The sequence below is a fragment of the Coffea arabica genome, chromosome 2c (genome assembly GCF_036785885.1).
Source record: "Coffea arabica cultivar ET-39 chromosome 2c, Coffea Arabica ET-39 HiFi, whole genome shotgun sequence".
NCBI classification, from domain to species: domain Eukaryota; kingdom Viridiplantae; phylum Streptophyta; class Magnoliopsida; order Gentianales; family Rubiaceae; genus Coffea; species Coffea arabica.
Window position 1 is genome coordinate 30,568,883 of NC_092312.1, and position 19,905 is coordinate 30,588,787.

The following is a 19,905-nucleotide window of genomic DNA, read 5'->3' on the forward strand; positions in this document are numbered from 1 at the left end:
TCCTTTTGTGGGAAAACGACGGAACTGAACCTGCGCACAGTGGATTGTACCCACTGAATTCACAATCCACTGCCTTGATCCGCTTGGCTACAACCGTCCCTCTACTCTATTTTTATTTTTATTTTATTTTATATTCGAAGTTTGGAAATTAGTCACCGAACACCTCTTAGAAGTACTTTCAGTGCTTAAGAACACTTTTTCATGCGCCTTATACACACGTTCACTGATGTGCTAGCTCCAGCAAAGCCTTACTTGACATGTATAATTATAGATATACACCGCTTGATAAAACTGCTATATATAATTGGACTATCAAAGCTTAGCCCTACAACCCCTCCCTCCTCCTGAAGCCATTCTTCAATATCACGAAGAAAAAATGTCAAAATTATCTTTCTTGTTATGTCTCATTCTTGCAACAATTTTTGTGGTCGTTGTGAACGGCTCCGAAAGTGAGGTTGGGATCTATGAGCTCAAGAAAGGAGATTTTTCATTGAAGGTGACAAACTTTGGTGCTCGGATAATATCCCTCGTTCTCCCTGACAAGAACGGTACTTTTCATTTCCTCCTTTTACATATACTACAATGTTTTCATGGTAAACTCCTAGCTGATTCTGCACATCTTTTTCCAACTTGTTCAGGAAAGCCCACAGATGTTGTTCTTGGCTATGATTCTGTTAAAGAATATTTGGTGAGCAATTTAAAAATTTTGTACCTTCAATTAGATTTTTATGGAAGTTTTCTCTTCTGAGAGGTTTGGATGTGGAGAGGATTATCTTCTGCTGCACTTGACTTTCCATCTTTATCTCGTCATCTTCATTTCCCTGCATTATGCAGAATTCAGGAATGAATAATTTCTGTAGGGACCTTTGCTTTTTATTTTGTTATTATTATTTTTTTGGGTTTTCTCTGTCTTTAGGTCATCCTTCAGTCTTGAGAAGTCAAAAATGGATGGTTTTTTGTTTTTTTTTTTTTGGTAGGGTATAGAGGTTTAAAGAACTTGGTCACCTCGTGGGGCACATTTGGCTTTTGATTTTGTTTTATTTTATTTTTTGGTTGCCAAGATAAAATTGGTCACCTCGTTGGGCACATTTGACCTTTTCTTTTGGGGTTGAACATATAAAGTTTCCGGACCTACTTATACTCCCTTTCCCTTATCATCGAACCCAACCCTCCTTCTTAGATTCGAAACCTTTCACTTGTATTGAAAAACAAAAAATCAGTATTCATAATGAACAACAATGGCTCCGAATATTTAGCACGAATTCCCGACTGGATTTTATTTTTTAATCTTTTCTGCTTTCTTAGCTGGATCTTGCCCTTAAAAGAACACATGACGATTGTCAATTGCAGTCTATCTCAAGATTCACTGGGTCTAACTAGCAGAGACAGACCCCCGAGGGGGATGGGGGGAGCCGCCCCCACAACTTCTAAAAATTTGGACCTATTTATTTTTAAGTGATATTATTTTGTCCCCAATTTTAAGATAAGTTATTTTTTATTTCCTTCTTCTTTATTAATGTTAGTAAACAATCATTAGTAGCTAATATAGGCTGTATAGCTTTTGAACAGCAACTAATTAAAGAAACATAATTTATTTTTATGTAAGTCTACAATAAACTAACTCCTAATGTAAGATTGACTTGAATTAAAAAAAATTAGAAAACTAATCCCAAAATGTAAGGTTGAATTAGATTTAAGAGGGAAAAAAAGCAGGAGTATTGGTTAAAAACAAAAACAAAATGTACAGCTTTTTAATGTGTTATAAGTGCTTATCATTGCCAACTCTATTGAGGCTTTTAATAATGATGTTCTTGCTTATATATTGATCAGATGATATTGTGAAAGAAATAATTCGAAAAAAAATGATATGGGTCTGTCATCTTGATAGAGATGGTTCTTCTTCGTCCGATATTTATTTTAGTATCTGGAACACGGATTTTTATAAGAATAGATTAAGAAATATTTGAACTATGATTCAATAATTGATGTATTTCATCAAACGAAGGAAATAAAACATAGGCTCGCATCCCTTGTATTATGAGGAAATGAAATGATTAAAAAGTCTAATTTTGATACCTTGTCTTTTACAACTAAAAACATCTTATTGCTAGTTAGTGTAAAACTTTCATTTTAAGTTTTTTTTTTATACTTTATATGCTAAAATATTGTTTTATTATATGTTTGACTAGCGGTCCCCCAACTTAAAACCCTGGGTCCATCATTGCTTGCTAGATTATGTTTTTAAATTTGAAAATCCTCATTATAATTGTTTTGTTCCCTTTAGCTTTTGTTCTCAGCATCTCCGCGTTGGGAATACTTGGGATACTTGCCTTTCTTTCTTGGGTGTGGGGAAGGGTTGAATTTTCTTATAGAGGCAACTCGTGAATTGCTGCATAGAGATGCTTCATCCAATGGCCATTAATTTTTAGTTAAATGTTTTGTCTATTATGTTGACTTGGAGGTCCTTCTTTTAATGTTGAAAAGTACTCCCACATCATGAATAGGAAAAAAATTAATTATAGGGTAAATTACTAGTAATCTCCTTATGATTTTGCATATTATCACGTAACTTCTCAAATTTACTCGTGTAGTTTTATGCAAAATGGTAAACAGCCTCTTTAACATCTTTAGTTAAATGCTAGTATAACCTTTAATTAAATACTAAATAGAATGAGGATTTAACCACCATGTATGACTATGTTAATATATGTAAAATTGCAAGAGGTCAAGTGAATATTTATGCAAATTTATAGGAGAGCTAAGTGGACATTATAATTCCATCACATGCATTTTTTGAGCGCGTCTAGGTCAGTGTTAATCAGATATACCTTCGATTCATTTTTTACTTTATATAAAATTTTGGACAATTACGTGAATATTTTAAAATGTTAGCGAGTCATATGGCAAGTGATTTAGTATTTATCATAGTAGCTGCTACTTATTTGGTTTAAGCCCATGGCATTAAGCTATATGTCTCAAAGCACCCGTTCGATGTCGCTTTAGGTAGAACGATGATACAGACGTATAAACTTCTGTCTGGACATGCAATCTTACATCCCATGTTTCTATCATTTTCGCTAACAAATTGTTCAGTAGGCCAATTTTCTTCCTTTAGGCCAGTTTCCTAAAAATCCATAAAAATTCCCTGCAGAATGATACACAATACTTTGGAGCTATTGTTGGCCGGGTTGTTAATCGGATTGGTGGTGCTCAGTTCACTCTAAACGGAGTTCATTATAAGCTTGATGCTAATGAGAAACCAAACATGCTTCATGGTAATTTACTCCCAGCTATAACACATGTAAATTTGAGTCATCAACTTTAACCACTGACTCTGTCTGTGGATGCTATGTATCGTGAGGGAAACAGGTGGTAGAAAAGGATTTAGCCTGCTCACTTGGAACGTGGAGAAATATGTGAAAGATAGGGCCAATCCTTTCATTGTATTGTCCTATTACAGTCCTGATGGAGAAGAAGGATTCCCTGGAAATCTCCTGGTTAGAGTGACCTATGCTCTACTTGAACCATACAAACTGAGCGTAATAATGGAAGCGGAAGCCCTGAACAAGGCTACTCCTGTGAATCTAGCACAACACAGTTACTGGAATCTTGGAGGCCATAACAGTGGTGATGTCCTCTCGGATAAAGTCCAAATATTCGGCTTACACTACACGCCTGCGAACAACCAGCTCATCCCGACTGGAGAAATCTTACCTGTTAAAGGAACCCCGTACGATTTCTTGAAGCCCCACAAAATTCAAAGCCAGATGAAAGGCCTTCCGAGTGGCGGAGCTCCATCTGGTTATAATGTGAATTATGCCCTTGATGAAGGCAAGGACCACAAGCTGAAGCTCGCAGCAATTGCGTACAGTAAGAAGACTGGTATTGGGATGATGATATCAACAAGTGCTCCAGGTCTGCAGTTTTACACGGCTAATTACTTGAACGTGACAGGAAAAGGTGGATATGTTTATCAGTCACATGCAGCATACTGTTTTGAGACTCAAGGATTCCCTGATGCAGTGAACCATCCAAATTTTCCCTCAACAATCGTTAATCCAGGAGACCTTTATGTACACAACATGTTGGTTGAATTCAAAATCAAACAAAAATAAGAGCTCGACTAATGTACACTGTACCCGAAGAGCAATTGAAGCTGCCCTGATTTGAATCAGCAAATAAATGAGACACATTTTCATGTTAAACACTGCTCTGTTACTTTAACCATTACCTAACCTGTCGATGGATTCTATCAAACATATAATATTTAGATATCTGCATTCATTCAGCATACCTTAGAATTAAACAGATGCTATTAGCAATTTAGGAATTCCAATGGCTCCTCAAGAGGAATTAGGATATATGGAAGAATCTCTAATTTCAGAGAGTATTGAAAGGATTGGAAAGAAGTAATAGTAGTTCCAATAGACTAGCGGCCTGATAAATCCATGGAGTCCATCCAATGGGCTTTTGCAATAAGTCCAGCAGTCCATCCAATGGGCCTTTGCACAGACCTTTCAGTGAAAAGGCCTTCATTTTCCACTTTCTAGCATACTATTGTGATGTTCTGGATTCTGGGTCTACCAACATTCCTTTAATGAAACTGTCCAATGTGTCTTTGGGATTCTTTATTACAGTAGTTGCCATAGTTTTCCTTAGTAATTTTATCATTTTCCTATTCTCTAGTTGCTTCATGTATTGTTTTTTACTCTTAAAGCGGCTTCATCTGGCTTGGAAATTCAGAGCAGTTTAGTGGATCATGTTGTCTCGGATATTTCCGCGGAGGAACTTGCCATTTCACAAAGAATGCAGTGCCAAAAAGTCCCTCGAAGGACCAATCCTAGGCCGAATCAGTTGAGGACCCTGGGCCTGATCCTATACAGGATAGCCCCGGATGGTCCTCCTTGTACCTAGCTGGGTGGGCTCTACAGCTACAAGAGCACCAAGCCAGATGCTGGACTGGCTCTACGTTCGCCACTAACATCTTTTAGTATTTTTTAAGATTTTTTGCTGTTTTATTTCTTTAAATATTCTTACTGGTCTTAATTTGCCGATAATGTCCTGGATTAATTTTGTATACACTAATGGTATAATGGTTTTTTTACACTAATAACTTTAGATGTATATCATATTTATATGATTTAAATTTCAAATTTGAATTTATATTATGTGGCATAATCCAAACGTACTAATGTAAAAGAAAAATTATACACTGAAAGTATATATAAAAAAAAAGCCATCCATATTCTTCTTTTGTGCAAATGCTATCCATTTCACCACTAATTTGATTGATACAATCAATTAGGATGCATTTGATAAAACTGAAGTCTAAAATTTTGAAATCTGAAATCTGAATCCATTAAGTTATTGAATAGTTAAGTATTAAATTTGATACATTTGAGTATATATCACATTAAGTGACAAGTGAATAACTTATCACTCATTTTTGGGACTAAGTTTTGTTTAGAAAATTCAATATCATATAATTAATTCAGATGTTCTATTTTTTATTATCATGCGCAACTGAATATATTAAGACCTGAATCCATTAAGTTTAAATGCTGAATTGAGTTATCAAACAGGGCTTAGTCAATTTTGTGTTGTTAAAAAGCAATTTAGCTAAGTTATACACAAATACCATAATTGTTTGGTTATGGTTCCTTTTCTAGTATAGGAAAGTCGTTTTGCAATTCTTTATGCATGGTAACATTGAGAAAGAGGGAGGAATTTGATCACTGAAAGAAAAAAAAAAATAAAAAAAGAAAGACCTTAATCAATAAGTGATCTAGTTTCAACGTCCTACAAAGAAAAATACCTTAGGCAGTGGGTTTAGGTTTACAAACTAAACCACTATCAATAATTTACTCTCTATTTTCTGATATTCATTTTACTATTGTTACTAGTTTCATGTGCTTAATTCAAACACATGATGTTATCAAAGTTTGATTACTTTATATATTGTACGTTGTGATGCAATTGAAAAAGATTAGGGTATGTTTGAAAAGCCAAAATAGCTTAGTTTTGGTCTATATAAAAAAAAAAGTTTGTTCAAAATGCCATCTATAGTATCACTCTTAAATACTCACAAGTTTTAGAAAAACACCAAAACAAATACGTTAAATCGGATATTGATGGCGGAGGCGGATAACGATGGTAGGTAGGATGTCTTTGGATACTTTGGACAAACACCAACATTTTTTTAAAAATAATTAAAGTAAATTACAATAAAGTTTGAAACCAACACCAAAAGAATCTACCTCCTAAGCAAACTTCAAATTACATTGGACCCAATTTATTCATGGCCGTGAATTGGCCTAACTAAAACATTGGAAGAAGTGAGACAGATTTTATGCTTTAAGAATTAAAATGCCACGGGTTTTACAATTTAGGAACCAAAGTGAAACATATTTTATAGGGTTAACTACACTTAATCCTCTTGAACTTCGGGGTAAGCAACATTTTACCCCTCCTAAACTAAGAATATATACAGTTTATCCCCTAGTGGCATCAGATTTTATAAGGAAATTCAGTGAATTGATATTAATGCCCATACGTATTATCTATATAGACTACCATGTCCATTACGTGGGAATCTTGGCACCCTTAATAATAGAAACTTGTGCGATGTTAAAAGAAAACGAAAACAAGGAAGAACAGGAGATTAACAAATGAAGCATTCTATTTATCGAGGAAAGAAGAGAGAAACAAGCTCAGGTTTTTCTCATACCATGTTTTGAAGCCCTAAAGTATGGTGTTTCTCGAAATTTTATCAAGTCTAATGTGTATGTTTGTTGTGATAAACATGTTTACTTGTGGGCCTCCACTTCTATTCCAGAATCATTAGTTTAATCAGAGTTAATAAACAATAATCCTAGTAGTTTTGTATTTGTTTGACTTTTCTGCATCAACTCTAATTTATGTAATATTTTTTAATTTTTTAATATGTTATCCTATTTGCTTCTAGAGTAAAAAATCCGGGAACCCTTAAACTGTCACCGTTGTCAAGTTTTGACCCTTGATCTAATTTTTGTCTTCAATAAGCCTCTAAACAATAAAAAAATGCATAGTTTAAGTGTTTCCGATCATTTTATATGTGAGTCAAGCCGGAAGCAAATGGTATTATTGTCCAACCATATTTGAAGTATCAAGAAAAGTATCTCTCTCTCTCTCTCTCTCTCCAGCTAATTATTTCATCTACAGGTTTAAGTAATAGTTGAAGTAGCAGGACCTGGATTTTTTATTATTATTATTACTCAAACATCTGTAGTTATTTTATCATCCACCAAATCCAAACAATCAACATCAATAGCTTGTTCCTTTTTTTTTTTTTTGAGTTCAAAAGCTTAAAGTGAGCTGCAAAAGTAAGACAACAATTCAACTTGTCTGCTTACAACTTCAATGCTTGCAAAAACATGAAGAGATCCAAAAATTCACCGATTGGCCATAGTGCTTCCTGAGTTAGATTGTTAATTAGGAGTAGAAGAAGAGGATAGCATCTCCATGAGCTTCTTGTCCTGTCTTTCCATGGCCACATCCCAAACGTCGTTATCGATGTGCTTCGGCCAGCCATGGGTGGCTTTGTGGATAAAGTCCTAAGCATTCTCCATCAGGAAAAGCATGCCAACTATGATTTCCAATGGAAGAAATGCTTCCAATGCCACCCATGCCATTACCGCTACCACCACCACCAAGATGCTTGATTGGCTGGGTCGCTAGTCACTGTGTTGTTCCCTACACCGCTGGTAGAGCTTTTGCTTGTAGAGGTTGGATTCTATCTTTAGGTACAAGGAGATTATTGGTCAAGGGTTCAAGGTGAAGATGGTCTAATGCTTTTTTATTAGAAATCTGTCTAATGGATCTAAAAGGGTTCAAGGTGAAGATCTGATGCTTTTTTTTGTTAGAATTCTTGTCTAATGGATCTAATGCTAATTCTGGTCCTGATGTTTCAATTATAGTTGGACGAAATTGCCATTTAATTCCGGCTTGACTTCGGTATAAAATGACTGGAAATACTTAAACTATGCATTTTTAATTGTTTAGGGTCTCATTGGAGACAAAAAATAGATCGAGAGCCAAAACTTTACAACGGTGATAGTTTAAGGGCTCTCTAGGTTTTTTACTCTTGCTTCTATGAACATAGCAATATGTTTTCTAGCTATCTAATAGACAAAGTGGCTAAGGAAATGTGGAGCTAATTTTCGTCGTCTTCTTACTGTTCCTGGCTCCCACGCTGGTGTTCCTGGCTCCCACATTGTTCTTTTGTTGTTCCTCTTTTTCTTGGGAGGGGAAGGGGGGTATGATAATTATATGATGTCCTACTGATCAATAGAGGACTACAATTTGTGTGTGTCAGTTAGGTTTGTGTCTAATCCATTTGTGTGTTGCGTAGAAATTATTAAATGCAAGAAATCATTGTAGTTGTTGGCTCTTGACTCAAGAAAATGTATTAATTCATTCAAAAATCACTTTTGTATCCTTATTTTTTGGTTATTCAATCTTATCTTATATTCTAATGATGTTGTTTATTATTAAATGCTCTGTGTTTTTGGATATTAAAAGCCTTCTATAAATGTTTATCCTTTTCATTAAATTATCTACTACAAAAAATTGATTTTCGTCTAGGACATATTTCTCATTTCAATCATAAAGATTTGAATAAATATTTATGCTTCTCATTAATTATCTCATATTTGTATTTTTCATTATTATTAAATGCCGCTAGTATATCTTTATCCTTTTCATTAAATTACCTACTAAAAGGAATTAATCCCTATGTGGGACATGTAATTAATTTGTCCTTTGATTTGTAAAGTTTTGAATAAATATTTATGCTCGTCATTAAATCATATTTTATTATAGAAGGCATTAATATCTACGTTAAAAAAAGAAGTTATCATTTATATTATTCTTATTATATAATTAAATGTCCTATGATTATCTGCATAAAATGTTTATCATTATGATTAATTTATTTGGTATAGACAATCAGTTTGTTTTTGGTGTAATTTATATTATTCTTATTATTATTAAATGGGGTGTTACTGTTTCCATAAAATATTTATTCTTCTGATTAACTTACTTCGTACAAACAATTAGTTTGTTTTTTATGTAAAGAATTGATATTTTCCTTTCAAAATCAAATAATTTATGTTTTATATAATTTTCATTGAATGTGCTTTCATTTTCACTATTAATTTAGTAAATTATTTTTTGAACTTTTATTAAAAATAGTATGACGGTTATTATTATAATTTTTAAAGAATAATGCTTTTCTCTGTTAAATTATTTGGTTTGAACAAATTATTACCTTTGAATTATCTTTTGAACTTTTTTAAGTGGAGAAAATATTAAAGAAGGGTGTCAATATCATTTTTGTTTGAAGCAGGTCTTTCTTCCATGGAACATTGTATCTTATTGTACCCGCTTTTTCTTTTAGGAGCTACCACTTCATGCTAACTGCTTCTTAGGTACAGTGGTCATTATGATCACGCGCATTCCAACTCCTATTCTTAATAAACTATAATTTTTCACTTTAATTAAACACAATTCTTTTAAATATCAATGCATTTTTTCACAATTCTTCTTTTTTCACTTTTTTTAGTCAAAATGTTTCTATCCATGCATTCTCTAGCATGTGATTTTACTATTTTAATGACTCTTGATAGGTTGTCAAATCTGTGCAATAATAAATATTTACTCAAATAAAGTATAATTTCTGTATATAGTGGTAAGCAAAATCGAATCCACAGGAACTGGGGATATTTGTCTTTTTTGAAATTCAAACTAACAAAGGGGGATTTTCTTTATAAGAATGGTAATAATTAAACGATTCAAATAAAAATAAATAGCCGATTGGAATTTAAATGACAAATTATTAAAACCAAATTAATAATAACTAAGCTCTAGCCAAGAAATAACTTCGGCAATGGTTCGCCCAATTGATCATCGATACAGAGATAATTCCAACTATTAACTAATAAATAAGTTATAATTGTCTAACAAGCGATAACAGTCAACTCCTCCTTACTCTGTCGGTGATTAAGGTATGCCCATTAATCACTACTCTAATCGATAAATAATTCTAGGTACGCCTATAAAATTTAATTTCCCAATTGCCTTATGTATTAAAGGAGTTCTATTCTAACAGAATAATATACTACCAGGGTTATTTTAGATTAGTCAGCGTATTCCCTTGACACAAATCCAATCATGCCAGTTGCCACTATTTTAGAGCAATTAAACAATTACGGATTTAACGCTCCAATTGACATTAAGTTGCTAAATTAATTCAATATCCAGGTCCAGGATACTCAATTAATAAAACAACAATAAGCACTACAATCAGAGAATATGCAAATATCAGTAAATAAGAGGAATAAATAAAATTAGTGAGATCTCACAATTTTTAGATGAACCAAAACCTTCGTTGTTCCTTGACTAGAAAAAGAGATTTAATTCATCTCCGTCAAAACAAGCTCATGTGAAATTGCAAAAGTAATTATCGTGTACATTGTCTTCAATTGAGATGAAAAATCCGATGGAATAAGTCACAAGAACAAGATGAAAAAGTCAAAACAAAAGTAGTCAAGATGGTCTGCTGTTTTTTCCTCCCTAATTCCTACCTCCTATCCGACTACTAAGAGGAATAAAAGGGAAGACTCCTAGTCTTCGCTGACCTCCTTCCTTTTTGGAAACTACCAAAAGAAGAAAAAGGAGAGCTCCCCAAAATTGCTCCTAGTCTGCCGCAGTTGACCACTGGATAAGGAAAACAATCTCCATTTGGACTCTTGTTTCCTTTTACTACTCAAACTCTTCTCCTAACAACCGTCAAAATTAATTTGACTAATCTAGAGGTGTACAATTTGACAATTTTGGCATGGTTTGTGACCCACATTGCAACGTTGACGTCCCGGAGCCAATATAGTGAGGGATTTGCACCTTTTTAAGATATTTTGTTCCAATTCCCTGCAATAAGCACAAATGCCAAAAATGAATAGAATCTGCTAATTAATGCACCTTCGGTAAGGTAATAGGAGAAAATTAATTATAAAATAAATGACAAAATTACGTCTCATCAATTCCCCCCACACCTAAACTATACTTGTCCCCAAGCATGAGAACAGCAAACCAACACCAATTCATGACAATGTTTATTACTCTATCTTCCTTATTGCCAAGATACCAAGAAAACACATATCAAGCATCAATGGTCGAGATCCAAGAAACATCACCCCAGTTAACTTCTAAATCGCAATCTCTTCCAATTTATGGCTAACTATTCTAAGAAAAAGGAATGGTCGATCAACATTTATCAGTAAATGGTCCAACTATTAACCAAAATCTCAACATTAAACTCATAGATCAGCAGGCTAACTTTAATCACACATTTACACAACTTGCACAATTCTATATATATATTTCAATAGTAATGCTAATAGACTTGGTCTCTAGCCATTAGAATTTTTTGGCATGAACTCCAATATTTGTTAGATGAAGAAACCCGGTTACTCAGCTCCTGTTGCTATAAAATCACGTACTCATATATATTACTACTTTTAGATGCGAGAATCGACACTTTTTGTGAAAATCCCTGGTTATTCAGCAGTAATAACTAGCGGAGTATAGCCAAATTTGTTCACAATCAGGCAACAAAATAACTCACGATATCACATAAAATAACAGCAGCTAGCCTCAATTCCTCGAACATGGAAAACTAAAGTTAATAATTGGACCAATTCACATAAAAAAATGCCAAGCAGTTATTCCATATGTCTCGAAAAGTTAACCAAAAATTATAAGGGTCACAACATCATCGATATTCATCAAAAAAATATTTCTGGACTTAACCAAATTAACTTGATACACTTTAAGTACTAAGATTTGACAATAGGAGAATTAGACTCAACCCACCATCATCAATCCTTGGTAGTCATAGATATGCAAGTAAAAAAAATAAAAGAAAAACATAACAAATACCAAAAAAATAAAGGAAAAAAATCTAAAAATACTAGCTGTACCACAGCTCCCCCCATACCTAAATCCAACATTGTCCTTAATGAAGGTCATAAAGCAAATAAAGCAAATAGGACAATGAAACTTCCCCGAATACATGGTGGAGGGTCCCGACTGGCTATGGGATAGGTGGGAATGGCAGAGTGAACTTGACATGGTGGAAGTAGGCGGCCAAGTTTTGAGATATATGGACCACCTGATCAACAATATTCGTCATCTGCTTGTCCACATGATGAACCTGTGCTTGCAGATGTCGCCACTCAGCATCAGATGCCATCGGTGGAGGAGGCATAGAAGAAGAGGGTCCGATAGTGTCATCGGCCGATCCAGGAGCTGAAAAGGACCGTGCTTGTATAGAGGGGGGTGAACCGGTGCTCTAGTAGGTCCCGGGAGTGTAAACCTGAAGGTATCATCAACCAACTCTATAACGCCCATTTTTTCTAGACAGTGTTTATCCAAAAATTCCATGTGCAAAGCCAAATGGAGATCATGGTGCTGAGGATTGAGGACCTCTAGCCAGATCGCCAGGTATGTGATATAAGACTCGAGTATTAAGGATTTGTTTTTCTTAACTAAAACGGTCTTAAATTGAGATACTAGCCAACATCCCAAATTCACCTTAATATTATTTTTCATACACTAGATAAAGAAAAATTCGGGTCTAAAAAGTATATCGAAACTATCCTTGTGACCCGAGTAACTGTAGACTAAGAATCACTGAACATATCGGGAACTAGGGTCCTTAAGGTAAGAACTCTTGGATCTAGAAGGATTGTAACAATCCCCGTTAACAGACATTTCCTTCCAAATATCAGGGTGGTGAGAGAAAAATGGTTCTATGTAGTCACAAGCACTCTTAGTGTACTCCTTAGACTCAGCATATTCCCGAATAATGAATCCGAATGCCAAAATGGTTCTTGATAGGGTGCATTTTAGTAGGATATTTTGGATAATATTGCACAATTGTTTGATTAACTATTGCATTAATTAGGTGGATTCTACTTAGATATGGTTTTGGTGCTAATTGCAGGATTTGATGCTGAAAAGTGCTTAAAATCAAAATTCAAAGGATTCGTCGCACGTGGGGCACTTCAAGCAGTGGGGTCCGCTTAAGGAAGCTGAAGAAATTAAATTGTAATAGGTTTTTCTTTTATTTAGGGAGTTTTTGGTATTTGAATATGAATTTTTGGAAAGGAGTAAAAAAACAAGATTTTGGGGAAACGTTTGTTTTTCCCTCTGGTGGGGCCGGCGGAGTAGAAGGAAACAAATCCCTTCAATTTCGTAGCTACCAAAACAAAAAAGAGGGAAGTATTAGACTTCCAGGAGGTCTGCTTGGCTGGGGATGTATTTTTCGTTTGGCATTGCTATGCTTTGAAGACAATCAGGAGACAAAAAGCCACCGTTGTTGACTTTTGAAATCATTTTTCATTCTTGTATTGATCGAATTGAGTAAGAAAGCAAAAAAAAAAAAACCCTTTCTTGTATGTTTGTGAGGAATTAGGGAAAAAAAAAGCAAAGAGGGCAGCTGCCATTGTTGACATTTTTGGCTCTTGCTTTTTACTTTTGTTGGATGCAATTGGATAGAACAATTAGACTCTCTTGTACGTTTGGTTTTTGGGGACAATTGAAAGCAATCGAATTCTTTGTTCTTTTCTTCTATTGTTGATCGAAGTTAAGAGATCCGATTCGGCAATTTCTCCCAATTCTTTACGCGTAGTTTGTCCTCCATTAATGGAGAACTAATTCTTTAATTCTAGTCAAGGGGACAACTGAAGATTTGGTTCTGCAATTACTGTGAGATCGAATTTATTTTAATCGCTTCCTCATTTATTGGTATTTATATGTTTCCTGCTTTTAATTATTATAGCTCTTGTGTATGATTGATTAGTGCGCAATAATTGATTATTCACATAGACTATTTTGCTAAATAGGGGTAATTGAATCCGTAATTGTTCGATTATCTCTATCTCAATAGCGACTGGCATAATTGGGTTTAGGTCGGGGAAACATACGATCTAAGTAAAACAAACCCTTGTAGCGTGTTTGTTAGTTAGGATTGGGCCTTTCTAATTATTAATGCTATTTAGAAATTAAATTCTACGGTCGTACCTAGAGTTATTTTTGGGTTACAGAAATAGTTAACGGTCGTACCTTAACTATCAAGAAATTAAGGAAAGGTTGGTTGTTTATCACGTGTATGACAACTATAACCAATCTATTAATAAATGTGGAATTATCTGTGAATCGATGATCAGTGTATGAACCAATTCTAAAGTGTACCCTTGGCTAGAGTTCTCATAATTATTACTTTTAATTAATTATTTTCTATATTTAATTTATTTAGTTAGCATTTAATCTTGAAAACCCCTATTTGTCCTGACTCGAAAGGAAATAAATTTCTCCCCAGTCGCTGAGGAGACGACCCTGCTTGTCACTGTTTACTAGTTAGTGATTTAGTCAGATAATTAATTTGGGTATATCGGATTAAGTAAACTCTTCGAGAACAGGGTGAATCAAATAACCCATTACACACCTACAGTCCCCGTTCCAGTACCTAAAATTGATTATTGACTACTTTTGGTGGTAGTTAGGATTTATTTATTATTATTGTACAGGTTCGGCACCTGTCAATTTTTGGCGCTGTTGTTGGGGACTGGCGTTTGAATTATTTGTTTCTTTTTTAATTCAGTTTCTTCTTGTTTTTTTTGCTAGTTTATGCCCCATTCTTTTCGCACAGGTGAATTGATATACGACCCTGAGGTTGATAAGGCAGCGCATAGGCGAAGGCAAAAGACCAAGAGACAAAAAGAAGGACAATTATCTACTGCAAACGAGTCAGTAGAAGACAAATTTAGCATGGCCAACACCCAAACATTAAGGGAGTTGGCTGTCTCGGAGTTGACTCACCAGTCCTTATGCATTACGTTCCTAACTCTGGCTGAGAATATCTCTTTCGAGCTGAAATCGGGGTTGATTTATCTCTTACCCTCGTTCCATGGTTTCTCCAGTGAAGAACCCCACAAAATACATCAAGAAGTTCGAAATGGTTTGTTCTATCATGAAACCTCCTGGGGTCACTAAAGAACAAATTAGACTATGACCCTTCCCTTTCTCTCTCAAGGATGCAGCTAAAGATTGGTTATACTACCTACTTGCAGGTAGTATTATCACATGAGCACAAGTTGAAAAAGAAGTTTTTTGAAAAATTCTTCCCTGCATCCTGGGCTGTGAGTTTGAGGAAGGAGATATGCAGCATTAAACAGTACCCCGGAGAGTCCTTATATGATTATTGGGAAAGGTTTAATAAGTTGTGCACTAGATGCCCGCAGCATCAAATTAGTGAACAACTGTTGATCCAGTACTTCTATGAAGGGCTCCAGACATCTGACAGAAGCATCATTGATGCTGCAAGTGGAGGAGCACTGGCAAATAAGACGCCAAAGGAAGCATGGGAGCTTATTGAGTCAATGGCAGAAAATTCGCAGCAATTTGGCTTTCGTGAGAGCAGCCCCACCCGTAGGGTCAACAAGGTAGAGACGTCATCCATTTAGCAGCAACTGTTGGAGTTGATGTTTGTTGTTAGGCAATTAGCCGTGGGAAACGCGTAGCGAGCGAAGGTCTGTGGAATCTGCATAAGCATGGACCACTGTACAGACACATGTCCCCTTTTACAAGAAGATGGGGTTGAACAGGTAAACATGGTCGGAGGTACGCCCGCGCCTCGCAGGCAGTATGACCCATACTCCAGCACGTACAATCCGAGTTGGAGAGACCATTTCAACTTCAGTTATGGGAACAAACCACAAAATTCATTTTCAAACCGTCCACCAGAATTTCATCAACCATGGCAACCAAAGTCTCAATTCTCGTCCTCTAATTCAGGAAGCTCTTTGGAGGATATTATCAAAAGCCTAGCCACGACTATTACTTAACTCCAGCAAGAAACTAGATTCTTAACTGTGAGCACTACTCAGTTCCAGCAGGACACCAGAGCAGGCATAAAAGATATGGAGATTCGAATGAGTTAAATGACAACTGCCATTAATCGCCTGGAGTCCTACATTTATGAAAAATTGCCATCGCAACTGGAGGCAAATCCTAAGAATGTAAGTGCCATGACCAGGGGCGGAGGGAAGGGGGGGCCAGGGGGGGCAACCGCCTCCCTCCAATTGTTAAAAAAAATTCTAAGTAAAAAATAATTTATTATTATGTTTTGCCCCCCCCCAAAATTAATCAAAAAATTCACTTTGCCCTCCCAAGGGCCCAAATAATAATATTTGAAAGTCTAAATAACAGAGAATTATTTTCTTAACGTATGAAGTGCAAAGAAAAGATAGCCAGTTAGTTAACTTGGCAATTGACTGCTACAATTCTTCTTCCTAAGTAGAAACGTCAAAGGTTTGAACCTTGAAGAACTTTCTCCTGTTAAGGCTTGAAGAAACTTTCTCCTGTGAAGACCTTCCCCCGCTGGCTAAGGATTGTACCATTGCATTTTGCATGGTCTAGCCGTCTAGGTAATTTTTCTTTTAGCATTTGTTGAACCTGTCTTTTTTTTTTTTTTCAGGAAGTAAAGGGGTTGTTTCATATTATTGTATCATCAGAGCAGGTTAATGAATTAGACATTGGTTGCTTAAATTGACCTTTAAATTGCAATGCCAGATAAACTAACACTGATCATCAATACCATTTCAAACTATTGTAGCTATTACCATTTACCAGGTTAGTTTAACATTGCATTTATTTAGCGAAATGTGGGTGTAAAAAGTTCGCACGCTAGTTGTTTGATGAATTGCTCGAGAGGGACTTGTATTATTTTTCGTACTTGTAGCATTGAGTTTTATTGGGCAAATAACTTGTCGCATTGAGTTTTAGTTTTCTGCTTGTCATTTTACTGATTTTATTTTATCATTGCTTTATTTATCATAGTTTTCTAGACAGCAGGCATTAAGACCTCCTGAATATTTGTTCCTCTAGAATTGTCTGTCATTGTTTCTCGACATTGTGCTGAGAATTTGCTATGCAATTTAAGGAGTTTAAATTGTACATATTTATTATGGTCGGTTTCCGTTTATACTTTAAACTAATGCTTGTTTAGACTATAGAAACTTTTACTGGCATGGATAGTTATTGATTATTTTTCGGATTACAGTAGTTGATGAGTTCAAGTAGGTGTTAGTTGTTCAAGTTCAGCCGATTTAATAACAAGCTATGAAAACTTCCTTGAGATATGTTTGAAATGAGAACTTGTTCTGCTCTATAGACTCGCCCCCTCCCCAAAGTTAATTCCTAGCTCCGCCACTGGCCATGACACTGAGGAGTGGCAAGGAAGTTGAGGGACCTAAAGTGGAAAATCTAAAAAGCAAAATTGAGGAAGAAAAAATGCAGGTAATCAACAAGTAATGCAGGTAATCAACAAAGAAGAAAAAAAAGAAAAAATGTAGGTAATCAACAAGTGAAGTTGATTTTTGTGGTGTTGGTACTTATTTGTACAAAAAAAAGTCAAAGAGAGAAAAAAAAATAGAGAAAGGTGAAAAAGAAGTTGAAGTATTTTTAGCAAGTGCCGACTGCTACTTCACTTGTTGGGTTGTTGAGCTGCCTTGGAAGTACAAATTGGCAAGAACCTGTGCAATGGGTTTCTAGGCATTTTCTTTGATATTTGTACACCCTTAAAAACCTTTTCATCCTACCCCTTCACCCGAGCTCCATTACAACCTTGTAAAGTCCCTTTGATTGGTGCATCTAATTCATAGTTAAGTGGTGGAGATATGATATATGAACAAACTTATGGTAATGTCATTCTATTGTGTTGATTTGAGAGCCATCTATTATCCATATCCTATACACTTTGGAGTGAATGAGTGCATAACAAATGTGAGAATTGTCAATTTGGTATATTCTGATTTCGGCACAGTTATTGGGGAACTTGGAATACCGTGTTTGGTATGAACTGCTATGAATTGTTTGGTATCTTGATTGCACTTCTGAGTTAATTATGCTTGAGGGCAAGTATAGTTTAGGTGTGGGGAAGATTGATAAGGTGCATTTTAGTGGGATATTTTGGGTAATATTGCACAATTGTTTGATTAAATATTGCATTAATTGGGTGGATTCTACTCAGATATGATTTTGGTGCTAATTGCAGGAATTGATGCTGAAAAGTGCTTAAAATCAAAATTCAAATGATTCGTCGCACGTGGGGCACTTCAAGCAGTGGGGTCCGCTTAAGGAAGCTGAAGAAATTAAATTGTAATAGGTTTTTCTTTTATTTAGGGAGTTTTTGGTATTTGAATACGAATTTTTGGAAAGGAGTGAAAAAACAAGATTTTGGTGGAATTGTTTGTTTTTCCCTCTAGTGGGGCCGAACGAGTAGAAGGAAACAAATCCCTTCAATTTCGTGGCTACCAAAACAAAAAAGAGGGAAGTATTAGATTCCAGGAGGTCTGCTTGGCTGGGGATGTATTTTCCGTTTGGCTATGCTATGCTTTGAAAACAATCAGGAGACAAAAAGCCACCATTGTTGACTTTTGAAATCATTTTTCATTCTTGTATTGATCGAATTGAGTAAGAAAGCATAAAAAAAAAACCTTTCTCATATGTTTGTGAGGAATTAGGGAAAAGAAAGCAAAGAGGGCAGCCGCCATTGTTGACATTTTTGGCTCTTGCTTTTTACTTTTGTTGGATGCAATTGGATAGAACAATCAGACTCTCTTGTACGTTTGGTTTTTGGGGACAATTGAAAGCAATCGAATTCCTTGTTCTTTTCTTCTATTGTTGACCGAAGTTAAGAGATCCAATTCGGTAATTTCTCCCAATTCTCTACACGCGGTTTGTCCTCCATTAATGGAGAGCTAATTCTCTAATTCTAGTCAAGGGGACAACTGAAAATTTGGTTCTGCAATTACTGTGAGATCGAATTTATTTTAATCGCTTCCTTATTTATTGGTATTTATATGTTTCCTGCTTTTAATTGTTATAGCTCTTGTGTATGATTGATTAGTGCGCAATAATTGATTATTCACATAGGCTATTTTACTAAACAGGGGTAATTGAATCCGTAATTGTTCGATTATCTCTATCTCAGTAGCGACTGGCGTAATTGGGTTTAGGTTAGGGAAACATATGATCTAACTTAAACAAACCCTCGTAGCGTGTTTGTTAGTTAGGATTGGACTTTTCTAATTATTAATGCAATCTAGAAATTAAATCCTACAGTCGTACTTAGGGTTATTTTTGGGTTAGAGAAATAGTTATCGGTCGTACCTTAACTATCAATAAATTGAGAAAAGATTGGTTGTTTATCGCGTGAATGGCAACTATAACTAATCTATTAATAAATGTGAAATTATCTGTGAATCGATGATCAGTGCATGAACCAATTCTAAAGTGCACCCTTGACTAGAGTTCTCACAATTATTACTTTTAATTAATTATTTTCTGCATTTAATTTATTTAGTTAGCATTTAATCTTGAAAACCCCCATTTGTCCTGACTCGGAAGGAAATAAATTTCTCCCCAGTCCCTGAGGAGACGACCCTGCTTGCCACTGTCTACTAGTTAGTGAATTTAGTCAGATAATTAATTTGGATATATCGAATTAAGCAAACTCTTCGGGAACAGGGTGAATCAAGTAACACATTGCATATCTAGAGTCCCTGCTCCAGTACCTATAATTGATTATTGATTACTTTTGGTGGTAGTCAGGATTTATTTATTATTATTGTACAGGTTCGACACCTGTCAGTTCTTGACCCATTAGCCGGAAGTGAATTACATTTGTGGTATCTACAGTATACCTCGTAGGCAAGTCAAACTCAAAAGTGGAGCAAAAATCTCTAACCAGTTCAACAAACACGGGACAAATAATTTCGGCATAAGGTTTCCAACCAATTGATG

General features: G+C 35.3%; 1 protein-coding gene, 1 non-coding gene and 1 pseudogene across 2 annotated transcripts; 1 reads left to right on the forward strand and 2 right to left on the reverse strand.

Moving 5' to 3' along the window:
• Positions 1-297: 297 nt before the first annotated feature.
• Positions 298-4,205, forward strand: LOC113727171 (uncharacterized). The gene is made up of 4 exons (XM_027251182.2): positions 298-548; positions 639-688; positions 3,152-3,275; positions 3,370-4,205. Exons 1-4 carry the CDS (start codon positions 377-379, stop codon positions 4,113-4,115), a joined length of 1,092 nt encoding a protein of 363 aa, XP_027106983.1. The 5' UTR covers positions 298-376; the 3' UTR covers positions 4,116-4,205.
• A 3,157-nt stretch (positions 4,206-7,362) lies between these two features.
• On the reverse strand, positions 7,363-7,963 carry LOC113723019 (NADH dehydrogenase [ubiquinone] 1 alpha subcomplex subunit 1-like; annotated as a pseudogene).
• Positions 7,964-15,242: 7,279 nt separating this feature from the next.
• Positions 15,243-15,349, reverse strand: LOC113728290 (small nucleolar RNA R71). The gene has a single exon (XR_003458019.1). It is a non-coding gene; the product is annotated as a small nucleolar RNA R71 (small nucleolar RNA).
• Between the last annotated feature and the right edge of the window lie 4,556 nt (positions 15,350-19,905).

Coding starts and splice junctions, on each gene's coding strand:
- LOC113727171 (XM_027251182.2), top strand. CDS start 377: ATGTCAAAATTATCTTTCTTGTTATGTCTCATTCTTGCAACAATTTTT. Junction 549..638: donor CGTTCTCCCTGACAAGAACG/GTACTTTTCATT, acceptor CAACTTGTTCAG/GAAAGCCCACAGATGTTGTT. Junction 3,276..3,369: donor GAAACCAAACATGCTTCATG/GTAATTTACTCC, acceptor TGAGGGAAACAG/GTGGTAGAAAAGGATTTAGC.